General features: G+C 33.0%; 1 protein-coding gene across 5 annotated transcripts; it reads right to left on the minus strand.

Moving 5' to 3' along the window:
- Window positions 1-31: 31 nt before the first annotated feature.
- Window positions 32-26,896, minus strand: LOC143910271 (alpha-tocopherol transfer protein-like). Of its 5 annotated transcripts, none has more exons than XM_077428680.1 (6): window positions 26,660-26,896; window positions 4,182-4,531; window positions 3,946-4,070; window positions 1,154-1,250; window positions 747-888; window positions 32-676 (listed from the first exon to the last, which is right to left on the minus strand). In XM_077428680.1, exons 2-6 carry the CDS (start codon window positions 4,472-4,474, stop codon window positions 428-430), a joined length of 906 nt encoding a protein of 301 aa, XP_077284806.1. In that variant the 5' UTR covers window positions 4,475-4,531; window positions 26,660-26,896; the 3' UTR covers window positions 32-427. The 5 variants fall into 5 exon arrangements, with proteins under 5 accessions (XP_077284806.1, XP_077284799.1, XP_077284814.1 ...); XM_077428673.1 differs by lacking the exon at window positions 26,660-26,896 and adding an exon at window positions 18,523-18,629 and having other exon boundaries at window positions 292-676; XM_077428688.1 differs by having other exon boundaries at window positions 332-676; window positions 26,650-26,854.

Here is a 26,896-nt window from a genome sequence, read left to right on the forward strand (position 1 = left end):
TGATAGAAAACACTGTTCAATTGTTTTATTTAAATCTATTTGAATCTTATAACTATTATATGGACATAGTTTTGCAAAAATGGATTCAAACCACGACTTTATGAAGTTTTTTTGTATAAAGTAAAAGTAAATAAATATATATAATTTATTAATTTATGCAAAACTACTTTCATAAGTCCACCAAAGCCTTCATTTGAGTGAATGTGATTTAAAAAAGCACAGAATGAATGTTACCAAACATAATTATAAACTAAATATATTACTGCTGAAAAATTTTCAAATACAATAAATCAATAAAATGCTTTAATTAAATTATCTTATTTTTTTATTTCATTGAATATATTTTTATACATTGAACTAACTATTTTATGTGTTTTAAATATAATAGGAATAATTAGACATACATACGTATATATGTAGTTACACCTTAATCAATATTCAAATCTTGGAAGCCGTTTTCAATTTTGGATTTCTTTTTGGATTTTTTGCAATAGGTGTGCCTGTGCTTTTCCTCCGCATCGAAATAATGTTTCAACGCCACGATTTTCTCATTATTCTTCAAATGGAGCGACTGTGTGTCGGATGCTTCGCCCCCAAAGTCGGGTGGCACGCATCTCTTTGGCAGGCATTCTTTGAAAAATTTATCCATATCATCATTAGCATGATGTAAATGAATCTAAAAATAGTCACATATTAGAAGTCAGAATCTCGTAGTACTGAAAAGCATATTTTTACAACGCTGTTACCATTTTAAGTACTTCCTTTCTCAAAAATGGCTTAAGCAGCAGCAAAACTTTGTCGAAGAAAGGTGTTACATTCATTACGTGAATCCCTTTCATGTTAACGGGAAGTCCTTCTTGAACGTATTGGCAAAATTTTGACACGGAACTGAAATATACATATACATACATTAATATATACATAATCACAAATTTATACATAATTGAAATTTATACATAATTGAAATATATACATAATTACAAAAAATATATTGTGACTCAATAATTATATAAATATTTTTTTGTACAATGGAATTTACATTTCCGACATATAAGTTTTCGTTTATATTGTACACAAAAAATATTCATACAGATTTGTATAAGATATTTGTTGTATGATAATATTTTGATAAATTTTATTAATAAACACAAACCTCAGCGGACTCCGAGTGAGATGGCCCAGTCGAACACCTCTCATATCAAATAGGAATATAAAACCTGGCTGTGGGCCCTTTTCGTATAAGTATGCATCTTAAATTTGTAAAAATAGAATACATATATGACTTTGTTGACGCGAATTTTATGCATTTAATTTATAATGAGATTCTTAGAAACAAAACTATACATGATTTTTAAAAATTTTAGCTCTGACCTATGTATATATATGTTAACAGTCAGTGTTCATACTAGTCTGTTCATACACCAACTATTGGTTTTAGTTTAAGTGCTAACAGTCAAAAGTTATCTTCAAATAGACTCGCCAGTTGTCTTATGGGACTTTTAGCTGTCAAAACGCCAAGTATTTAAAAGGGAAATCTTATGGAAACCACATTACAATGTTGCTATAATCTTCGTTTCAGCAAATTTTTAAAATATTGCAACCCAAAGTAACCATACATATGTACATAGAAGATGGGACAAACGATTGAGAATATTTAAACTTATGCCCATTCATAATATTGGTTTTACCAGTACAGTACTGGTTTTTTGGGTATCTGTCCTGACAGAATCCTTGGGATGTGCCTGTTTATAAACAACTAGTGATAGGCCCGATGAAAATGTCATTGGATGTATTATATGTAAGTAAAAACTACCTACCTACCTACATATAAACAATATAAAACAGCAATAGAAAAATTAATTTATTAATTTTCAGTAAATGGCGTTAAATGCTCGTGGTACTAGTTTCCAAGAGGAAATATTGATAGCAAATAATATATGTATATACAGGTTTTTTTTTGATTCTACGAACTACGAACGGATTTTACACTCAACGGCGTTTCACGCTTAATATTTAAAAGTATTTATAATTAGCATCAATTTAAAAAATAATTTTAATTATACGAAATCCTTAATCGCGAAAACCAAATAAATTAAAGGGATAGGCTCTTTATTTTATATTAACTACAAAAAGATAATATTATAATATATAGTCCCGTTGTTATTTTACATATAAAAGAATTTAAAATTAACACCAATTAAAAAAATAATTGTAACTGAACGAAAATCCTTATTAAGGTCTGTTCATACTTAACAGCACTGCACGACTCCGTTTCAAATATGTCATTTTATTACATTTCTATTCATATCTACCTACACGTCGCGGTTACGTCACGTTTACAGCACTTTGGCCGAGTGTAAGGCAAACTCGGCTTACTTATACATTACAGGCTATGACGATACGGCGCAATATTGCTTACGTCGTATTGTCGAGTACTTACAATATGAATGCATACACGTGCATTCGTAGCTACGCGTCAGAATACAAGTCAGAAAAAATGTTTCTGCATTTATCGAACGAAAAATGATGTATAATCGCGTTGTTGTTGGAAGAAGAAGCTCAAGAAGGCAATAAAAAAGCACGGAGGCGTTTTGATGTGCATCCCATGTTAAAAAATAGAAAAACCGAAGGAGAGTTTTGGACACTGTATAAGGAGCTTGTGGATGATGGACAAATTTTTTTTAAATATTTCCGTAAATTTTTTTTAAATATTTGCGCCAAAACCATGTCGAAAGATTGAACAGCTGTCAACTGTCACTATAGATAATTGGTCCAAAACAGCAAAGCGGCAGACTCATGGCACGTAATTCGCGTGTATATCTCCACGATGGCCAAAAAGACGGATACGATACGTTGACGGATGTTGCTGTAAGGTATGAACAGAAAATGTCGGGTACTGCTGTAAGCCTGCCGTGTCGTAAACGTGACGGTTGAAATGAACATACCCATACAAAATGTACCAAAGAATACTTGCCGCCTGATAAATTATTTTTTTTTGGTTGCCCAGATGCAGTATAATTTTACGGTTCCACTTCATTGAGCACCCCAAAACTAAAATTCCTATAAAGCTTTAAAGATTTAGGGACAACTCATTATATAAAGTGATTTAATGTCGCCACGCTTAAAGGTCTGTTCATGAATGCGTAAATGCGCATGCGCGAATGGAGTATGAATACGTCCATATAATGTACCAAATAATACTATCCGCACTTGCATGACACCTGCAGGATACGGGTCGTGCTGGATAGGTATGAACAGACCTTAATTGGGTGCCGATACGCGTGACAGTGCCGCCACACAGGCAAATGTATGAAATCACGCGCCGGGCTGAATGTGTTAAACTGGTTTGTGTATATTTTATTTATTTATCTGTGATAGGATAGTGTGTTAATTAGTCACGATACGTTAAATTGAGTTTTGGAATAATTTTTGTGTAAAAAAAAAACGTTTTTGTACGCTATTTTAATAATTCAGTGAGCGAAATGTCGCGTGAGTAATTTTAATGTCCTTGAGTGATTTTAATGTCCGTGAGTGATTTGTCGCGTGAGTGATTTATCTGCGAGTGTAATGGCCGTGAGACAGTTGTCGTGTGAGTGAAATTTCGTGCGCGTAACTCCGTTGAGTGTAAAGTCTGTGAGTGATTTGTCGTGACACCCTCCGCTACAAATAGCTGCAAACGACGCGGCTGTATGTTCATTTCACGGTTTGCTCATTTCATAATTTTGTCTCGACTTTTGCCTTTTTAAACTTGCCAGAAAGATCGAACTCAATTTTAATAGTTTCCAATCATCAATCCACATCGAAATGTCATCTGCGCAACCCAATGAATATCTCGTCTTTCGTACATATGTACATGCTTAAATTCTAATAGTCGCGAATTTCGTCGAAATTTCAAATAGCGAAATGCAGCCGCGTCGTTAGCAGACGTTAAATAAAATATTATACCTATAGTCATGAAAAGCAACTTGCATGCTTGGAAAGAGTGATACTTTTCCGGTTCAAAGTCGACAAGACGATGAAAAACTACATCATAACCCTCGTCAGTCTTTTCTGGCAGAACGAAGAATTCTCTGCAAATCAAACATTAAATCATCAATACATCTATGTAGCTGTGGCCTTTGTATTCAATGGCCGTTTTACGGATACGTACTAAGTTTCATTATATATTAAAAATTAATTACAATGATTTCAGACTCTCTTTCATCAGCTTCTCTTCGCAGTCTCTGTTGTCAAAATGTTCGGGCGCATTGTCCCTCATAGTGTAGTATTGTTTGATGCACTTCTTTGTATTTTCAACGTTGGCCAAGCCGGCATTGTAAAAAATCAACAGTTGTTTGTCGTGTATGTCCTTTGGTATTGCAGTGCTCGAATCCAACTCCTTCAACCACTTCTTCAGATCTTCTAAGTCCTGCTGTTTGAAGCTTGAATTACTGGCGAGGGCCGTGTCATAGTCGAATCCTAAATCGGCGGCCATTTCGCTCTATTTTGGTACTGTTTTATCTTGGAATTATTGCACTGGTTGTTTTTTCAGCTGCAAAGAGAAGATTAAATTGTAAAGTGCATTCATTTGTATAAATTAAATAAAAAAAACCCAAATAGATTTTAAATTGAAACCCATTTCCGTCTAATATCAATATGATCATTAAAATTCCGATTTTCAATTACAATTCATAATTGCAAGTTCTATTGTTGCCATTTTGAAATAGAAAAATCCCATGAATTTCAAGTACATGCTTTGTAATACAAAAATATTGGTGTAAGTATTCGTAATCATCATCAGATCGAAATCAGAAATGAGCTTGTAATTTTTGCTTTGTGATCATTATACATTAAAAAAAATTCGGGTGTGACCAACCCATGACTTTATCTATGTATTTGAGGAATATAAGAAGGTTACAAAACAAAATTCAATATTGAACTAATAACTATGATAGCGATACAAATTGAGCGCGAATATATGCAAATACTTGCACAAGACAAAAGTTCTACTTCCGGTTGTCGGATTTTGTTCAAATTTTTTTTATTATTTAAAATCAGTATAATTATAATACACATTAAATATCAAGAGGATAAAAATAATATAAAAGGTCAAAATAAAATAATGAAATATTGTTTTAAAAAAAAATACTACTTCCGGTTTACAAATTCTGACCAAAACGTTATCAAATCTAAGTTAGTACATAAAGAATACAAATATAAATTTTCAGCTCAATACGTTTAGGGGTGTGGACAGGATCCAGGCGACAACATTTTTATCCTTTGTAATAGGAGAAAATCCCACTTCCGGTTCATTAAATTTGGTGATTTAATTTTTTAATTTTACTTAAAATCACTATCTTTATTATACACAATAAATATCAAGACGCTTAAAATAATTTAAAAGGTCAAAATAAATTAATGAAAAAATAATGAAATATTGTTTTTAAAAAAAATACTACTTCCGGTTTACGAATTCTGACCAAAACGTTACCAAATCTAAGTTAGTACATAAAAAACACAAATATAAATTTTCAGCTTAATACGTTCAGGGGTGTGGACAGGATCCAGGCGACAACATTTTTGACCTTTCTAAGACGAGAAAATCTCTCTTCCGGTTCATTAAATTTGGTGATTTAATTTTTTAATTTTACTTAAAACCACTATTTTTATTATACACAATAAATATCAAGACGCTTAAAATAATTTAAAAGGTCAAAATAAAATAATGAAATATTGTTTTAAAAAAAAATACTACTTCCGGTTTGCGAATTCTGACCAAAATGTTACCAAATCTAAGTTAATACATAAAGAATACAATTATAAATTTTCAGCTTAATACGTTTAGGGGTTTGGTCAGGATCCAGGCGACAACATTTTTGACCTTTCTAAGACGAGAAAATCTCTCTTCCGGTTCATTAAATTTGGTGATTTTATTTTTTATTTTTACTTAAAATCACTATCTTTATTATACACAATAAATATCAAGACGCTTAAAATAATTTAAAAGGTCAAAATAAATTAATGAAAAAATAATGAAATATTGTTTTTAAAAAAAATACTACTTCCGGTTTACGAATTCTGACCAAAACGTTACCAAATCTAAGTTAGTACATAAACAACACAAATATAAATTTTCAGCTTAATACGTTCAGGGGTGTGGACAGGATCCAGGCGACAACATTTTTGACCTTTCTAAGACGAGAAAATCTCTCTTCCGGTTCATTAAATTTGGTGATTTAATTTTTTAATTTTACTTAAAACCACTATCTTTATTATACACAATAAATATCAAGACGCTTAAAATAATTTAAAAGGTCAAAATAAAATAATGAAAAAATAATGAAATATTGTTTTAAAAAAAAATACTACTTCCGGTTTGCGAATTCTGACCAAAATGTTACCAAATCTAAGTTAATACATAAAGAATACAATTATAAATTTTCAGCTTAATACGTTTAGGGGTTTGGTCAGGATCCAGGCGACAACATTTTTGACCTTTCTAAGACGAGAAAATCTCTCTTCCGGTTCATTAAATTTGGTGATTTTATTTTTTATTTTTACTTAAAATCACTATCTTTATTATACACAATAAATATCAAGACGCTTAAAATAATTTAAAAGGTCAAAATAAATTAATGAAAAAATAATGAAATATTGTTTTTAAAAAAAATACTACTTCCGGTTTACGAATTCTGACCAAAACGTTACCAAATCTAAGTTAGTACATAAACAACACAAATATAAATTTTCAGCTTAATACGTTCAGGGGTGTGGACAGGATCCAGGCGACAACATTTTTGACCTTTCTAATAGGAGAAAATCCCACTTCCGGTTCATTAAATTTGATGATTTTATTTTTTATTTTTACTTAAAATCACTATCTTTATTATACACAATAAATATCAAGACGCTTAAAATAATTTAAAAGGTCAAAATAAAATAATGAAAAAATAATGAAATATTGTTTTTAAAAAAAATACTACTTCCGGTATACGAATTCTGACCAAAACGTTACCAAATCTAAGTTAGTACATAAATAATATAAATATAAATTTTCAGCTTAATACGTTCAGGGGTGTGGTCAGGATCCAGGCGACAACATTTTGACCTTCCTTCCGGATGCTTCCGGAAGGGAAAAAATCCCACTTCCGGTTTATTAAAATTAGTGATTTTTTTTTATTTTAATCACATTGATACAAGAATTATACTTGCATTTTTTCGTGAAGACCACACATGTTTAAGGGGTCGAAAAAAATAGTGGAAGAAAAATCGAACAAGAGTAAACTGCCACTTCCGGTCGACGGACGCTTACCAAATTTTATACATAACTTGGTATTGAGCCTTAACTGATCGATATGAAATTTCAGTTCGAATAATCAAAAGGCTTTTGAGAAAAACATAAAAAACCTCGATTCTCTAGAGTAAAAGTACTACTTCCGGTTCAGATAAAAATATTTAAAAAATATAAAATTATAAAAATTATTATTTCTAGTACATGCAAAAAAAATTCAGTCCGATTCAGTTAGTAGTTTGGGAGAAAATCGAATTCAAAAACTTAAAAAAAAGAGGACACCTATAAGGGGAGGTACCATTTCCGGTCAACTTAAAAATTTGAAAAAAATTTACGTAGTGTCTATAAGAATTTCATTAACCGATACTAAGTTTTGGTTCGATAGGACTAACGGTGTTGAAAAAATCCCCAAAGTACACAGACACACACACAGACACACACACAGACACACACACAGACACACATACAGACACACACACATTTTTTCTAGATCATTAAAACGTGATCAGTAATCGATTCTGAGTTCGAATCAGTCAAAATCTCGAGTTCGAATTTTCGCATGATCACAAAACTTCATCTATTGTTACTACGTACATAGATAAAGTAATAAATACTCGGATGCATCAGAACAATAGTTTGAAAGATTGTAATCTCTACGTATTTTATTCTGAGAATATTTTGATATGATTAATAACTTTCGATCAATCATACCAGCTTTTTACACATGCCGATTTTATTGTGTACGATTTATATCATATAAAAAACTATAATGTATGACTGCAAACTAATTGAATGGCCTTTTTCCTGGCAATATTTCATTCTAGACGCAGATATGAATTGACGTATTAAGTCAATATTGCATGACAACGTACACCGACACTAAATATATATTAACACAAATAACTACATATGTATATATGTATACTCTTTTAAAGAGTTTGGGGCCCTTTTGATTATTTGTCGTAATCATATTGGAGAAACCACTGGAGAATATTTTGAAAACATACATAAAACACGAACACTCGCCTTTACAGATCGCTCCAAAGCGACGAGTGCACTTTAAACAGATACATACAGTCAATCAATCAATACAATATATAAGCATTTTATACAATGCGAATTCATACAAACATCCACAGTGACATCTATGGAGAATTTTTTTTTGCATTTTATAATCAAATTGGCGATTCTCAAGACGCTGAATAACTTGGGATTAGCAAGAGAGATAGGAATCGAGATGCCAATTTTACAGGAATCGTTTCAATGAAAATCAGAAAAATTGACAAACTATGATAAGAAACGATCGACCTCGAGTCACAAACTAAGGTCTGGCCAGCAACGGGACTCTAGTGGAAATCGAGCCCGTGACGCTCTGCTCGAAAGTATAATATTCTGACCACTAGAACACGCCGCTGGTTGGTTTTCAATATTGTTGCGTAAGGGTGGTTGGAGGATCCAAGTAAAAGGCCGAAGTCGTTTCACAGCGTTTATTGATGATTAAGGAGATACACGCCCTGGCAGTGCTCAGTCCAGAATGACCTGATATCGCCTACGTACCGACTTATAAAGGGTAGATCTCTCAGGACGTCTAATCTGTTTACCTATTGTATAGTCACGTATTCGGATATGTATTCCCACGACATTGGGTCTCCCCGTACCGATTCTGAGAAAGGACTAATAACGCGTACGTAACAATATCAATATTTATTTTTATTTTATCTGAAATTACAATATGAAATGTTCTAGGCGGGGTTGGGTGCTCATCGCTAGTAAGTAGCGTGAGCGAGATGAAGTGATGCGCACTCCATTCTTCATCTCGTTCTTGCATCATCAATGGGGCAGTAGCGTAGCTACCGCGCCCGCAGACCCCGCAATGCGGGGGGGGCGCCACGAAGCGCGCCTTTTTCACTGATTTTTTAATTTGTTCCGTAATTTTTTTGAAATAACTTTTTTAAAAACTTCTCTTATTTTCCAACCTATTTGTAATATACGTGTATGTACTATATGTATGTACATACACTATTATACATATTATTAATTCATCTTCATTGTGTAATTGATCTATGCCAATAGGGCTAGAAGACTGCCGTCTTTTTCCATCTTTTGAACGTCAGTGCCACTTTTCAACCTATTTGCTGAGAATTCTCTCTTATTCATGTATGTATATATTTTTACAATGTCTAAACAATAAAACAAAATTATATGATTAAAACCAATAAAATTTATAAATTTTTCGCTGTCACCATTAACAGGTGGGAAGTTTTTAAGGAAAATTCACCATCAGTTACTTTAAACAGATTGTGCACTGCTTGTTGGTCGTCCAGATTAAACTATTAATGCACTTCGATATACATACATATATGTAGGTACATAAACCGATACGTAAAAACGGTATAAATTATCAATTTGGAAAGTTATTTTAAGTAAATAATATGGGGGGGGGGGGTGCCTTAAAATATTTTGCGGGGAGGCATTAGGAATTCACGCTACGCCACTGCAATGGGGTCTTCAAACAACAACATTTTTTAACTCATTTTAAAACCATTTACCGCTAGAATTAGTAGTTTTCGATAAAACAAAAAATTTACATATAAAACCAGTGTCGGCTCGTCCATACGCACTGCGGTACTGCAGCACCCCCAAGGAAATTGAGAAAAATTTAATATTATTATATACATAAGTGTATGTATATAATATGAAAATATCAATATTAGTTAAGCGTGTATTAAGCTCGCCCGCACACCGATACATCCGATAATGATCATAAATCGCGGTACTAATATCAGAAAGTGAGGCATCGTTTATGATTTTGTGCAGTACGGTTTTCGATGGAATATGCTCGAGTGGGCGAAGGAGGGGCGCGGGGGCACCTAGAAGCTTGGTCCGTACTGCACTCCCAACAGTACAGCTTTCTTGTTGCGTTCGTGTGCGCGCCGCGCGCTCCACACGCTCCTCACTTTTACTCATTTCTTCTGCACCTTTTGTCTTTCCTTCTACACCTCTTACACTTTCTACGTTTCTATACGTCACTTCAAGTATTTAAGATGGTATAAAATCAAGAGAAGCTGAGCCAATGTTTTCAAGAACTTAAATATTCTTCCAAAAATACTGATGAAACAATAACAGATTCTACCAATTTACTGAATACAATTTTTTTATTTTAGTCAGAACTTTTTCACAAGTTAATGCCGAATGTAGAAATTATTTATAACCAAATGCAATCTAGTAATATCGATGCATTTTCAATTAAAGAAAACTTAAAAAGTTTTACTAATGTCATTATACAAATACGAGATTCTTATAGCGAATAGAAGCCAAAAATATGTGATGCATATATTATATGCATATATTATCGCACATATTATAGAAGCCAAAAATATGTGCGATGTTATTATTAAGGATATAAGAGAAAGCGGTCTCCGTCACGGGCCCGAACGTGAAACGCCCGAAAACGCAAATATCGGAAGGCTAAGATCGAAAATCGAAAGATCAAAAAAAAGGGTGCATGGTAAACGGTACATACTCACTTAATTTGCGCGAGCAGGATACAACAGGAACAAGAGGAACAGGCTTTTCCTCCCGTATTAATGTGCGCGCGCAGAATACATGAGGAAAAGCCTGTTCCTATTGTATCCTGTTCGCGCAAATTAAGTGAGTATGTACCGTTTACCATGCACCATGCAGGGTTTTACTCAAGGAAAGAAATACATAGTATTAATGATTTATTGATATTTTTAAAACTTATTTTTGCAATCAATTTATGCAAAGTTCGTGTGGAAATAACAAAACTTATTCAAATTCTGCTTACAACTTCAACTACCTCTGAGCCAGAACGGTGTTTTTCATCAATAAATAGAATAAAGACATACATATATAAGAAACACAATGGTTCAGGAAAGATTGACGGCTTTGTCTATGCTGTCAATTGAAAAAAAAATGATTATGAAATTAGCTCATAATATTACAGAAAAAAAAATTTTGACTATTAAAATTCGCTAGATAATTAATTATACATATATATTTCAAAGCAATAAAAAATTAAATACGAATATGATAATATTTTTTGACGGTTTGCTTTCGTTTAACCCTTTGGCTGCTACGAGGTTTTTCAATGTCCAAGCGAAAAATGCTAACATTTGTAATTATTTTGAAAAAAAATAAATATAATATTTTTTTTTACATACTTACTTCGCCGAACACTCGTAATTTTTATAATACTTTATATACATTTTTAAGAAGCAGTCGTGAACTCGTGCTCTCTCTTTCTGTCTTGCTTTTACATGCGTGCGTGCGAAAGAGATACCTACATATATACACTAAATAAGTTTTGACGATTGTTTTCCGAGGCTTTATTCTTTTCAATAATCTATTTTTAGATATCGATGTATCCTTACAACATGCGATATATTCGAAACAGGTAGCGGTCTCTCTCTCTTTCTTTCTTGGTTTTAATTGTGTACGTATGAGCGAGACACACAAGGATGCGAAGTTTCTAATAATCAAATAATTTTTCAACATGTATCATAAACATTTTGTATGCATTTCAGTTGCATTTGATTGATTGCATGAATTCGTGACGTCTCGTGACCTATATAATTGAAAGCGGATTTCTATTGTTTTTTGCCATTTATTTTAACTCTGCAAAATGATACCGGACAGTGAAAGTGATGAAAGCGAAATAATAGCTCCTCGCCGAGGAACTCGACAAATCAGCAGCTCTACTGATTCTGAAAATGAATTTATCGATAATAATCAATTCCCAAGTAATAACTCCTTATATGACATTGACAACGAACCCGAAATTTACTTTGATGATGAACCCGAAATTGAAGAGCTTTTATTTAAAAAATTGATAAATATTTATAAAGCTTGATTGAAAAATAAATATAAATACGTATATAAAAAAAATGTTTCGTGCCACTGATGCGCTGGTGGCTCAAAGAAAGTATTGAAATACGACAATTAATGACGTCAACAACGATCGTCGTAGCAATCTTCGCCGATTTCAAAACAACGATTTATCGTTGTTGTAGCAGTCAAAGGGTTAAGAGATATGAGTGTTTTAAAAAAATGTGCAATGTGTATGTATATTTTTGACTTTTAAAATATGCTAAATAATTAATTATAAGCAATAAAAAATCTAAATTAATAGAAAAAAAAGATCTGATTATTGATCCCAATACTCAGTTTTGACACAACAATATTAGATTTTGAATTAAAGACTGCATAAGCCAATTTTTACAATTTTTTTAAAAAAATTAATTAATTTAGAATTTTTAAAAAAACAATTTAACGCTCACATCTCCTAAACGAGAGAAATCCAACAAAAATCATTATGATATTTGGATTTAGTGGGTCAAATTTAGTAAATATTGATTATTTTCCGCTCCGGTAATTTTTTTTGTTGCTCAGTGTAATTAGTTTTAGGAGTGAAGCGTAGAGCCGCACTATTAAACAAGTACTCAAAAGTCTAAAAGTTGTCTGTTGTAGCGTCCCTAGCTATGACAAATTTCGCAACCAGAGACTTGCCTGACGATACATTTTTCCGCGAATGCTCACCTGCAATGAGATGAAGCTAGAAAATGGAATAGGAATTGCATCATCGCTTGCTTCGACCAGGCACTCCTTTCTCGTCTATATCCAGTTCTTTCATTTAACTAGTATTCAGGTTAATTAAACTGTATAGGTTGTTGAGATATTAGCACACCATTAACGCCAACCAACATTGTGAACTTCGCATCAGAAGACGTGGTACTTCATTATAAAATAAATATTAATTCTGAACGCTTTACAATCTTTCTCGACAGTGCATTTTCCTGTTTACTCTTGAAAATATTGAATTTATTATACCCTGTTTATATATACACACGTTCAATATCGACGGATTGAAGTGGTTCTTGGAGCGATAGTCCATTTCTTTGTTGAACTTTACTTTAATGTGGCGATCGTTGACAGTCAAGGCTTCAATTTGCACATCGATCCCTATGCTTTGCAGTCGGTTTCGCAGTGCAACGCGCATCAAAAATCTCGGGTGCATAATGCAAGGCCGGGTTATGAATATACAACGTACATAATGCTAGCAACCATATGGTGAATGGTAATGGTGTATTTTGAGATGGTGTATTTTTGGACTATGCCGATGCACATATTTACAGAAATACAGTCCTACAATGTATGCACCGGCAAGTGTTGATTTATAGCTTTGGAATTATGGCGTCTTCCTGTGCCTAAGCTTTAAAACCACTATGAATTTTTTTTAAATACATACAGGCACAGTTTTTTTTTATCTTACGAAGGTGTATTTTAAACGAAATAAATACATACATACGTTTTCATTGAAAGCAAATACATATGAGAGATCAAAAAATGTAATTTGTATGTATATTGAGACTTTATTCATGTACTTGCGAATCGAGAGATAAGATACGCCGTCGTGAGATAAAATCACTGTACTTGGGCGAGATATCTGTAGTAGGAGATGTTGATTACATTTTAGCTCTTCAGCAAGCAAAAAACGCAGACACACTGAATCGTACGGCACGGTATGCCTAGGTTGACTCCAGCTGTGATGTGTGTATCCTAATGCCATTATCAATTCGTAATATCTTATTATTTTGTTTGTCCTACATTTCTTCAAATATGAGAATCACTGTTTTGATCACTGTAAAAACTATGTCAATACAAGGATAAAATATCACCGAATTGGAATTTGGCCGGGATCAGGCATGCTAGCGTTTTTTAACAAGTGCAAAACTATCTAAAAAAACACGAGCCGCGTACTACTCTGTGTCTGCGCCCTTAAGCTTTTGCCTAATAGTTTGTGGGCGGTTTCAGACTAGCGTTTTATACGCGCGTGTAATCTCGTTTTTTGAAGTGCATGTAGGCGCGTATAGGCGCGTCGTTTTCCATACGCGCAACTCGTACGAGCGTAGACGCGCTAAAAGCTCATATTATCCATGTTGATACTAAATCACTACTACCGGTTTTAGCAAAAACGCCGGAATAAGCCCGTGTACGCGCGTCCGGTTTTTTTAAGCGCGAAAAGTAGCGCGCGTGTAAGCGCGTATGCCGAAACGACCGTATACACGCAGAAAAAAACGTTAGTCTGAAACCGCCCTATAACCAGACATACAAATCAATGTCAATACAAGGATAAAATGTTACCGAAAACACTGGGATGAGTTTTGAAAACTGGGGGTGAGTTTTGACCTGGATTGCTATAGAATATATCAGGCGTGCTAGCGTTTTTATTATATGTGCAAAACTATCCATGAAAAAACACGTACCACTCAGTGTGTATGCGCCCTTAACCGCTTAGACGCCCAGCCGACGCGCTGAGCGTATAATAGATACGGCTGTTTGCGCCTTAAGGCGCTTTGGGCAGCTAAGCGGTTAACAATACAGCTCAAACCTGCAACAGCACAAACAGCAGCACGAAAAATATTCTTTTGTCCATTATATTAATTTGTTCCGGAATGTGTATGTGACGTAACTGAAACAGCAGTACATGTCACCGAAACGTATCAAGCAGAATCCAGTTGTGGAAATATTCACGCATGACGAGACGTCATAGTGGGGAGTGCACCTTTACTAACGAAAGTGGTGCCATGTGCTCTTCGAAAACGTCGAATTGTGACAATATTGATTCGATGATACAACGCAAGCAATATTGCGCCGTATCGTCGCGTTCTGTAAAGTATATGTTAGCCGATTTTTCTTTGCAATCGTCCAAAACAAGAATGAACGTGCTGAAAACGGGCGGTGCTGTATTGTATGAATAGAAGTAGTCTTTTCCGTGCACTCTTGTGCCGAGCTGTTGACGTGCATTGCTGGATAATATAAACGGACCTTTAACGGTGCAAAGGATATTTGGCCATTGTCATATGCATTATGAAATTTCTTAAAATTCATAGTAGAATTAATTTTTTTGAGTAGAATCAATTGGAAATCAACCTTCGCATTTGCAACATTTACTACACGTGAGTTCCAACACGGTGCAAAAAATTGTATTTAATAAAAAACATAAATATTATGTTTAGTTTAGATGCATGGATGTTGATATAAGCATATTGACACTAATATAATATACAATAGGCATCGCTTTAAAATATATATATACAGTATTTAGAGGTTGATTTAAATCATTACTGATATAACGAGTGATAACAATGGTGAGGTAATGTTTCGCAATAACCGAATTCTGCTGTATATATGTATTTTGAAATAAAGCATTTGATTCAAATGAATAAAATTCGTTTATATATCACACTAATATTGAAATTTTATAATCTAACCATGTATTATCAAACTGACGCGATTTTCGATTAGGTATGAATTATCAGTTGTGTATATGTACATGATTGTCAATCATAGAAATCGCAAAATTTATTTTATCAGTTACTTTGGAAATGTTACTATTAAATAGATAAATTACTATTAAATGGAATTATCTACTATTAAATGTGATTGGATTTTTACTGATTTTATTTCAATATCGCAAACACAATTGAGGTTAACCACATCCACTATTAGACTGATTGTTGCGCGTCGATTTGGATTGTAAACGTCTATTTTCAATCCTTGTTTATATACTATATACACGTAAGTATGTCAAAATAGACTTGTTTCTCTTGTGTAAGTTTACCTTTGATCGGAAAAAAACTTATGTTGAACTAAAAAAAAAGACAATGTCGGTGAATAAGTTTTAAAAATCTGAAGAATGTCCAATTTTCCTTGATTCAAAAATCAAGATGTCCTTAAACGTATTCTCTATTAATATGTACATATGTATTTATAGGTCACGGTTATAATATGGTATAATGAATGTGATTCTTTGAATAGTGTTAACATAAATAACACTGTTCGACAAATGATTTGGTTTTGGTTCAGAGACGAGATATGACTTTTCTTCTACATATGATCTATGCCCAGTGAACACGAATCTGGTAATAATTGTTGATTGGCTCGAGATTCGGAGATATATGTGGTTCTTAAATCGCGCAATAACTCGTATTTACGAGTAAATACTAGTACGAGCTTTTTGCTCGCAATTTTACCGATTTAAAATTCAGCACACTTCCAATTAACCCTTTTAAACGAAAAAAAAAATAGTTTGGCCAGAACACTATCTCAATAAACATCTTTCAATAGAAAATACTCAATATAAAATAGTATTAACAGTGGGAAAAAATCCCAAGTGAAAATACGTACTTTTGACTTTTGATTTGAACTGGACGACTACTTAGAGAGATTTGAAAGCGAAACAGTACTAAAAATGAAATATAAAATACCCGACTATAGATTTCAATATTCATTTTGAACAGAAAATTGATAGATTTTGAGTCATCGACCGAACAACACCAAGATATAGAAAAGTCGCGCGATTTTAAAAACACATATATCTCCGAATCTCGAGCAAATCAACATTTTTTATTGCCCGATTCGTGTTTACTGGGAATAGATCTATAAGAAAAGTCATATCTCGTCTCTGAACCATGTTTCGTGTCGAACAGTGTAATTATTAAAAGTTGTATGACATAAGTTTATATATAAAAACATCATAACAAACAAATGAAATAAAGTTTGGTTTATATTTTTCAAGGTAATTTTTCAAAAAAAATACGTTATATTATTAAAATGGATTTCCGTAGTGTTTAATTATTGAAAATACATATATTATGTGTATAATCAATTACATATTATACATGACCTTGATAATTTTAGACGAACTAGAAGTTTTGCATAATCTGACTAGTGACTAATATGACATTTCAAATCCGAAAATGGTCTATTGAGAAACGTAGACTTTAACAAGGAAAAGTCTGATCAAATGTCAAAATATGTACATATATATCTACGTATCTTCTTGGGTAAAAAGATCATAAATATTAATTTCTCGAAAGTTAAAGAAAATGTTATGTGCATAGACAATTGTTTTTCTGGCAACTTCAACATATGTTTGTACATGGTTCTACGTGACGAGCCAAAATCTTAAATTACAGAAAACACAAATATCGGAAGGTAAAGATCGAAAATCGAAAGATCTTAAGTCGAAAGATCAAAAAAAAAAATGGTGCATGGTAAACGGTACATGCTCACTTAATTTGCGCGAGCAGGATACAACAGGAACAATAGGAACAGGCTTTTCCTCCCGTATTAATGTGCGCGCGCAGAATACGGGAGGAAAAGCCTGTTCCTCGTGTTCCTGTTGTACCCTGCTCGCGCAAATTAAGTGAGTATGTACCGTTTACCATGCACCCTTTTTTTTGATCTTTCGACTTAAGATCTTTCGATTTTCGATCTTTGCCTTCCGATATTTATGTTTTCTGTAATTGAAGATTCTCGCTCGTCACGTAGACCCGTTTGTACATATATGTATTGGGTAGTTTTACAAAATACCAATGTTTATTTTTTTGATAAATGCATTGAAGTATAATGTATAGAATAGTCATTCCTAAAAAAAGTATCGCTTAAAAGTGAGCCATCGAAGAGAGAGACGGAAAGTCAGAAGAGAGACAAAAGAGTGAGGAAAAAAAAATCGTGGAAGTGATCGTCCCTTACAACAACTGGACAAAACAGCTGACATCTCCGGGCACACGGATTTTTTGTGGCAACATTTTTAGGGGCTGAGAGCAATTCTATGCATACTACTTCAATGTAGATAAAGTAATAATAACTGTTTTTCAATGAGTGCAATGTAACTGTTTTTCATGATGTTCGGACTTTGTCGAACTAATACTACCACACAATTTCACTAGTAGAGCCTATTTCAAAGAGATCCTACTGCAACTGAGAAAAACAGCCGAAATCTCCGTCTGCACGGAGTTTTAGTAGCAACATTTTTGGAAGCTGAGAGCGCTTCTACCCATTCTACTTCAATGGATAAATGATTAAAATGAATGAAAAATTAGAAGCAATTTTAATGTAAATTCCGTAAAAAGTATATCATAAAATGACGTAAAATGTCCTTCAAATTAAATTAATTAATAAAAATTTCGCTAGTCGAAATCAAACGAAAAAATCGAAAACGAAGTAAGAAAAGGCTAGTAAAAAAATATACAAAAAAAGAATTACTTTTTGAAGTTGGAGCGCTGGCTCAACATAAAGTGACTTCTCAAAATAAGAGAAATCTCAAAATAAAATTGCACTTGACCTAACCAACAAAGTGCACAATTAAAAATAAAAAAAACTTTCAACTTTCACATCTGCAACAACTACCGAACTACAATAATGACGACAAATCCCACACTTACTTGAAATCAAATGTACCAAATCAAAGGTGTATACTGTGTCTCGACTATCGACAGAACGCGACCGAACGTCGACCCACCTGATCGTCGACTGATTAAACTCCAGGTGTGGGCATTGCATTGGAGTGCGACCTGACCAGGGTTTCTTCGTGTGGCAATCGAAGGTTCACACCTTCTCAAACTCCAACGTATGCAAATGTGGCCGCTCTTCAGTTTTTTGCAGTGCTACATTGAAACGAGGCGGATTCTGGTTCTGTTTGTATAACTTGTACAAACGTTTGTAAGTTTGCAGAACGATGACTGATATGTGTGTTGAAAATTTTTGGTCGTTGAAACATTTTTTTATCATAATATTTACGTGCGAGAATTTTTATCGGACCAAGCTTTGAAAGATTGAGAATGTGTGATGCGAGTCTGTTGTTTATTCTATGTAATAATTAGAGGTCGGAATCTGAAGGGGCCGGAAACGTGCCGCCTATTGTTCCATTGTTGTAAATTCTTTGTAAAAAAGGTTCGGCAAACCTTTAAGAGGGCTGTACACCGGAAACCTTAATTTTGTTACCGTTCCTTTCTTCGATATGTATATTGGGTGTATGTATATATTGAGTGAATGTGACAATATATATCAATATATATATTGAGTGAATGTGACAGTTGCGCTTCGACCAGATAAAACGTATTTTAAATTGACAAAATCGAGGTTTCGTATTCTACTATTTTCACCTCCAAAACTGGACCAATTTAAAAAAAAAATCATCATCGGTATGAGAAAGATACTTTCTGTGCATCTATCGGCGTATTTTTTTTTAAATCGACCGTTAAATAAGCACGCTGGACCCGTTTCGTGGGTGTAAAAAAGAGGCGATTTTATAGATGTTTGGCGGCTCCTATGTCCTATAAAAAATAATTAATCAAAAAAATAAAACGATAGATGCACCCCAATGGTGGATATCCATAGCATATTAAAAAATAATTTCTCTAGTACCATAATTGAGGAAGGGAGAAGTATAGTACGTTTGTATGGACAAGGTGCTGCTGTCCAGCCCTCTTAACAATGCATTTACAATCTTTGAACAATAAACAGCCCCTTCAGATTCCGGGCTCTAGTAATAATATATGTGCAATTTTTGTGAAAATGGAAAACTCGACTTTTCCCATCGGGAATCCGACCGTATACTAGTAATTGAACATATAAAATGTTCCATTGTTCTGCTTTCGGTATACTATAATATTTATATACAAATTTGAACATGTTATTGAAATTAGCGATTTTTTACTTTTTTTTTGCATTAATTTTTAGCTACGTATTTTTATTCGTCAACGGTTTTTTGCCAACTTAATGTGATGTATTTTAATGCTTAGATGATACATATGTAGGTGATTAATATTTTTTCTGCATTGGTTTTTCGATTCTTCTTCCACTATTTTTTTCGACTCCTTAAATATGTGTGCTCTTCACAAGAAAAATCAAATATATAATTTGTAAAGAGACTATTTATGTATGTATGTAATCTTCGGTCGTTGTTCGTAGGTCGTAGAAAAATTCGGTTTTTTTTCGATTCAAATTCGATTCGATTTTTCGATTTTTTCGATTCAAAGGATACGAAGTTCCCGGGGGCAAAGCCCTACGGGGCGAAGGCTCCGGAGGCGCAAGCTTCGGATTCTGGTATACATATAATTTCGAAAGAGACAGTATATATGTATGTTTGTTTGTTCGTGACAATCAATTTAATAAAAAAAAAACAAGTGAGTATTCAAATAAATTTATATAAAATAAAACTATTGAAATAAGTTTAATAAAATGTTTACTATTAGATTAGTCATGTTTGAGCGGTTTATATTACAAAAACTGAGCGAAGCCGGGTAAAACCACTATGTAGTATGGTATAAAGAATAGTATGATACTAGTATCAATGTGGTAAAATAAAATAAAAAAAATCATCAAATTTAATCTACCGGATGTGAGATTTTTACTTTCAACTTTCAATTCTGAAATAGTTTCAGATTAAAGATCGCCTGTCAAATATGTATATGTTTGTGAGGAATTCTCCAACTTTAATGGGCACATGGCTAGAACAGCTTGGTAAAGCTTGCTGTGGCAAGTGCTGTAGAGGGGAAGACAGGAAGAACTCCTATACGGTGGACCAATCTAATCAAGCTCTTGGCTATTCTGTCAATAATGCACTACAGATTTAAGAGAAGATTGGAAAATAATTGTTAACTACTACCCAGATTTCAGAGCTCATCCTCAGGACTAAGCGACCGACTGAAGAAGAAGAAGTGAAGACAAGATACAATTCGCATTCAAGATCAAGAGTCATTGTTTTTAAGTCTTACTGCAGCAATGTCATTTAGAATAAAAGTTGCGATATATTTCGGTACTGCCATTTTCAGTGGCACTGTCCACATCTTTCTACATATTTATAAAAGAAATACTGATGTTCATCAGCAATAAGCTCAAATGTTACAGGGAAACACATTAATGAAATGAACGAAACACAAACGATGCATATTATAATATTTGCAAAACTTGATGATTCTAAAAACTTTCCATAGCCGTACTAAAGCAGATCGTAGATACATGTTAGATATATATGTAGGTATATTATATGTACACGTACACACATATATATATATGTATGTATGTATTGAAACTAGTCAAACGAGAAGTCTAATCGGTTGTAAAATGCACAGAACTGCAATTGAGAATATGCAAGGGAAAGTGCATCTAAACGACTTTGCGTAGATCGATTCAATTGCACAACAAGAGAAGTATGACATTATATTTATACGTTAGATTGTTCTAAATAATTTCACAGAAAAACTGTTGATTATTATTATTTTTTTACAATCATCATCATTATTTTGATCGTTGTCTAATGGTTTTGTAATAATAGCCGTAATTTTATTGTGAAAATAAAAAAAATATATAATACGTCGTTTCCGAGACGTGCCCTAGAATCTTTGTAAAGTAAAGCGACGTTGACACCGACCCAAATCAGATTTGAGATCAGTTAAATACTGTTTTTAGATTGTTGTACATGATTCGTATGCATTTTTACTTTATCTATGTACGTAGTAACAATGTGCAAATTAAGTTTTGCGATCATGCGAAAATTTGAACTCGAGATTATGACTGATTTGAACTCACTGATCCTGATCACGTTTTCATGAAAAAATGTGTGTGTCATTTTGGGGATTTTTTTAACAATGTTAGTCCTATCGAACTGAAACTTAGTATCGGTTACTGAAATTCTTATCGATACGACGTAAATTTTTTACAAATTTTTATGTTAACTGAAAGTTTTTAACTCCCCTTATAGGTGTCCTCTTTTATAAACGTTTTTGGATTCAATTATTTCCCAAACTGCTCGACAGATCAGACTGCAACTTTTTTACATGTAATAAAAATTATAAATTTCACTAATATTTTTAAAATATTTTAACCTCAACCGGAAGCAGAACTTTTATTCTAGAGAATCGAGGTTTTTTTAGGTTTTTCTCAGAAACCTTCAAGTATATTGAACTAAAATTTCATATCAAGAAGTTTGAAGTTAATAGCAAGTTATATGTACATACATCAAATTTGGTGAACACTCGTCAACCGGAAGTGGCAGTTTACTCTTGTCCGATTATTCTTTCACAATTTTTTTTGAACCTTTAAATATGTGTGCTCTTCACGAAAAAATTCAAGTATAATTCTTGTACCATTGTTATGTAAATAAAAAAAACTAATAAATTGAATAAACCGTAAGTAGGATATTTTCCTCTTAAAATGTCAATTTTCACGATTTTTTCCATACGACTCAACGTATTATGCTAAATATTTGTATTTTTTATGTGCTAACTTAGAGTTGACAAGGTTTTGGTTAGAATTCGTATACCGTAAGTATTAATTCTTTTTAAAACAATATTTTATTTTGACCTCATACATTATTAATATCTTCTTGATATTTTATGTTTATAATACTTATAGTGATTTTAAGTAATTAAAAAAAAATGAATAAAACCCGACAGCCGGAAGTGGAACATCTGCCGTTGTAAGTTTCTCTCATAGCCGGTATGTGTGAACGTGTATGTATGTACATATATTTCATTATCGAATTTTGTTTTTTACACTTCTTATACTCCTCAAATAGATAGATAAATCATGGGTTGGTTACATCCGAATATTCTTTTTGAGTTTGAACTTGTAAACGAACATAATAATTAGATTTAGACACACGTGAAGCAAGTTTCAAATTGATATTTTGCAATGTGGACGTATTTATTATCAAATTTTCATGCCAAATGGCAGCAGTTTCAAACCCACACTTTGTTGAGAAATAACGAAAATAGTAATAATAAATGTGGAAACGCATTTGTGGATTCGTATTAAATTGCGTCAACGCAACACAAGGAACATTGCGAAAATTGATCATTGATTGTATGCATAGGTAGTGGTCTGTTGCGGAATTAATCAATCTATTATTTTTTATATATGTTGGAAGGTTAAAGGGTACAAAATGATTAATTAGTGTATTTTTATCACGGATTATAAATTATTCAAACGGGTTTGTCATAAAGCATATATGTATATGTATTTGCATAGCATATATACATGTACATGGTAATTGGATTATTAGTCACATTACGATCGCCTGACTTTATTGAAGGATTTTATTTTATTGTTTTATTTAAAGGCTCACCAACAATGTACATACATTACAGAATATATTCTTTACATATTTATGATTCTGGTATATATGTATGTACATCACTTATAGGTGTGCACAACATTATTTAAGTATATTACATTATTTAAGATAATGTTATTCCATTAGTGTTTAAATATGATATTAGGCATAAAGGCGCCGCAGCTTATTCGAATAAAGCGCAACCAGGAAGTACAATTATCGACCATTTTGGGGCCGTATATCGGCAATAATGCGGCGAAGGCTTCTAAGTCGTCCATCGTCTCACGTTCCAAGTCGTTCCCACAGAAAATAATCGAAAGGTTTAGAATCACACGATCTTAGAGGTTAATTAAGGACCGTAAAATGGACATCGTGTACAGTAAGTTTTGCGAACTGAACCACGAATTTCGAAATAAATTTGTACAATTTGTAAGAGTTATTCAAACTGAAGACAAATCAGCTGTCAGCCGTCAAATTAGTTGTCGTATTTACACGAATCTGAATTGAATTAATAGGGATAATATATTAAATTTTCTTTATACGGGAATTAAATAAAATTCCGCTTACCTCGATAAAATAAACGAATTTTTGTTATTAATCCACAAGAATAGTCGAAATATGATTTTTCTAAGTGGAATTTTATTTAATTCTTATATAAAGACAATTTAATATATTATCCGTATTAATTCAATTCAGATTCGTGTAAATAATAGTACGAGTTTTTAGCTTGCAATTTTACCGATTTAAAATTCAGCACACTTCCAATCAACCCTTTTAAACGAAAAAAAAAAATAGTGTGACCAGAACACTATCCCAATGAACATGTTTCAATAGAAAATATTCAATATAAAATAGTATTAACAATGGGAAAAAATCCCAAGAGAAAATACGTACTTTTGACTTTTGATTTGAACTGGACGACTACTTAGGCAGATTTGAAAGCTGAAAAGTACTACATATGAGAAATACCCGAATATAGATTCCAATATTCATTTTGAACAGAAAATTGACAGATTTTGAGACCGAACAACAAGATATAGAAAAATCGCGCCATTAAAAAACACACATACCTCCGAATCTCGAGCCAAACAACATTTTTTCTCACCAGATTCGTGTTCACTGGGCATAGATCTATAAAAAAAGTCATATATCGTCTCTGAACCAAAAAAAAGTCGTCATTTGTCGAACAGTGTTATTGTCAGTGAAATTATAATTTCACTGACTCAAGCAGTGAGTACGTATATAACAATAAGATTACAAATTCACTTCTCAAAGTCAGTGAATTTGTAATTCAAATTACAACGTACTACCAATCCTAACAACCTAATCTTAAATAAATAAAACCAACCCTAACTTAACCTTAAATAAATAAGTGTTAGCTGCTAAGATATTAGGATGTGTTTGCTTCCGCATCCAGTCCCATACATGCAGCATCAAAAAAAGCCAAATAGGAATGGACAGGAGCGGGGTGCATGTGAGCGCGTGTTCGGCATGGGAGTGGGTATATAGAGAAGCGGGGTTGTGACGTGGGGTGGCGCGATTCGTATCGGCGACGCGCTATCATCCAACTGTTAAAATTTGAATTTCACTGATAGGGGCCAGTGAAAATGTAATTGGATATGTGTTCACTGGACTGTACCCAGTGGAAATGTAACTGGTTATGATTTCACTGTGACATACATATATAATGAAATAAAATAAAGCATACATACATATGTACATATGTACACAAAACAAAAACAAACGTTTGTTTATGTTTTTGCCTTAGATGAGAAACGTAGGTCGAAACGAATATTGCGACAGTTCGAATACGTTTAAAAGTAGAAAACGATTAAAATATGTTGATCGAGTAAAATCCACATCAATCGTGTTCTATATGGTTGATTGGTGATATGCAAATTTTAGGCGTGAAATACATTTACGTGATTTGTTGATTTAACTGAAATCCGTCTCATTAAAATCAGTGTTCGTGAAGGTACCGGTAAATCACAGAAAAAATGGAATAAATTACCCGAAGGTTGAAATTTTAAATTCTAGTACATTTGTAATGTTAGTGTTGAAAAAAATACGTCCTTTCTGTATATTTTAAATGAAATCATGGTAAGACACATTTCTCGACCATTCTTCCCATTTAGCAGTTCACGGTTACAGCACAGAAGCTCGCGTAAACGACAGTTTCTATTCATAGTATACAGCAACGCATGTTTCGGCACGTTAAGACAAGTTTTGGCTGAAATTGCCTTACATCTACATTACAGAATACGACGATACGACGCAATATTGCTTGAGTCATATCGTCGAGTCAATATTGTCATAATATGACGTTTCCGGAAATATTCATATGCGCGTGACAGCACTTTTGTTATCGTGCACTCGCTACTATGACGTCACGATGTGCGTGAATATTTCCAGTGAAGCCAAAAAAAACCGGCTTTGCTTGATACGTTACGGTGACATGTACTGCTGCCTAGTATGAATACATTTTGTCGGCTAATGCTTGCTGCTGTTACGTCAACGCCACGTTAGGCCTGAATGTGCTAGTATGAATAGACCTCTAAGTATATGTTTTATGTGGAGATTAGCGCCTGCCATACGCAATAGCTACTTTTATTAAACAACAAAATAAAATAAGCAAACGCTATAAATGTATTATGTGGCTCTGATTTTCTATATTGTGTGTAAAGAGAACAAGTAGCTTGAATGAATGCTCAAATTATATATGTAATACTAGTGGTTTTTTTCGCTCGGTATTTGTAATATAAACCGCTTAAATATGGCTAATCTAATAGTAAACATTTTATTAAATTTATTTGAATAGTTTAATTTTATTTAAATTTGAATATTCATTGGTTTTTTTTTAAATTAAATTGAACGTCACGGATTCTATGAACCAAAAAAAAAAAAATACATACAAAGTCTCTTTCGAAATTATATATTAGTCTAGATATATGCTTTTGAACCACAATCATATTTTTTACATACCTCTTCTTAATCTGAATAAAAAAGTATTTATACATATTTTCAGAAAATTTATCCCATTTTTATTATATCATAACGATTTCGATCGGTAAATATGTTATATTTTTAAAGTATTTAATTAAAAAAAAACAGTTAAAATTTCCGCAACTAAAATCTTATAATTGCAAAATTTATTGTATATAATTTTTAACAATTTTATCTACACAGATTATGAATGTGTGCTTTAATCAACTAATCGACAAAGAACATATGTTAGAAGTATAATATAATGCATCTAAATAAATCAATAAATGTAAGTACATCATACGATAATATTAGTCACACTTTTCCGGGTAGCGATTTTCCACGGCGTTTGCAGCGCCATCTATTTCATAAAATTATTACCATTAAATAAAAATCGAACAGTTTGATAGAAAAAAGCCGGCAAATCGAAAAAAAAAATTGAACAGTACGCGGAATAAATTTGAGATTTAACCTTAAAATACCTTGTACACAGATGACATGCCCGGAGGTCCGGAGGCTGTGCGTTCGATTCTGTCTTGTTCTGCGTTGGTATGAAGATCTTGATTGTATAATTTATAAATCGTTCATTCCGTTTTTGGTGTATTGTTGACAAACTATATTAACGTAATGCCCGTTTGACAGAACTCATGTCATCGATTTGACATGTGTGCCTTTGTGTTTAAGTATGCGCCGGGCGCGCTGACATCTAGCGGTTGAAT

The sequence above is a fragment of the Arctopsyche grandis genome, chromosome 1, assembly GCF_051622035.1.
Source record: "Arctopsyche grandis isolate Sample6627 chromosome 1, ASM5162203v2, whole genome shotgun sequence".
Classification (NCBI taxonomy): Eukaryota; Metazoa; Arthropoda; class Insecta; order Trichoptera; family Hydropsychidae; genus Arctopsyche; species Arctopsyche grandis.

Excerpts from the sequence above, each read along its gene's own strand:
- LOC143910271 (XM_077428680.1), bottom strand. The coding sequence starts at position 4,474 with ATGGCCGCCGATTTAGGATTCGACTATGACACGGCCCTCGCCAGTAAT. Across the intron at positions 1,251-3,945 it reads GTTGCTTTTCATGACTATAG|ATGCATACTTATACGAAAAG; the intron begins GTATAATATTTT and ends TACAAATTTAAG. Across the intron at positions 889-1,153 it reads CTCACTCGGAGTCCGCTGAG|TTCCGTGTCAAAATTTTGCC; the intron begins GTTTGTGTTTAT and ends TGTATATTTCAG.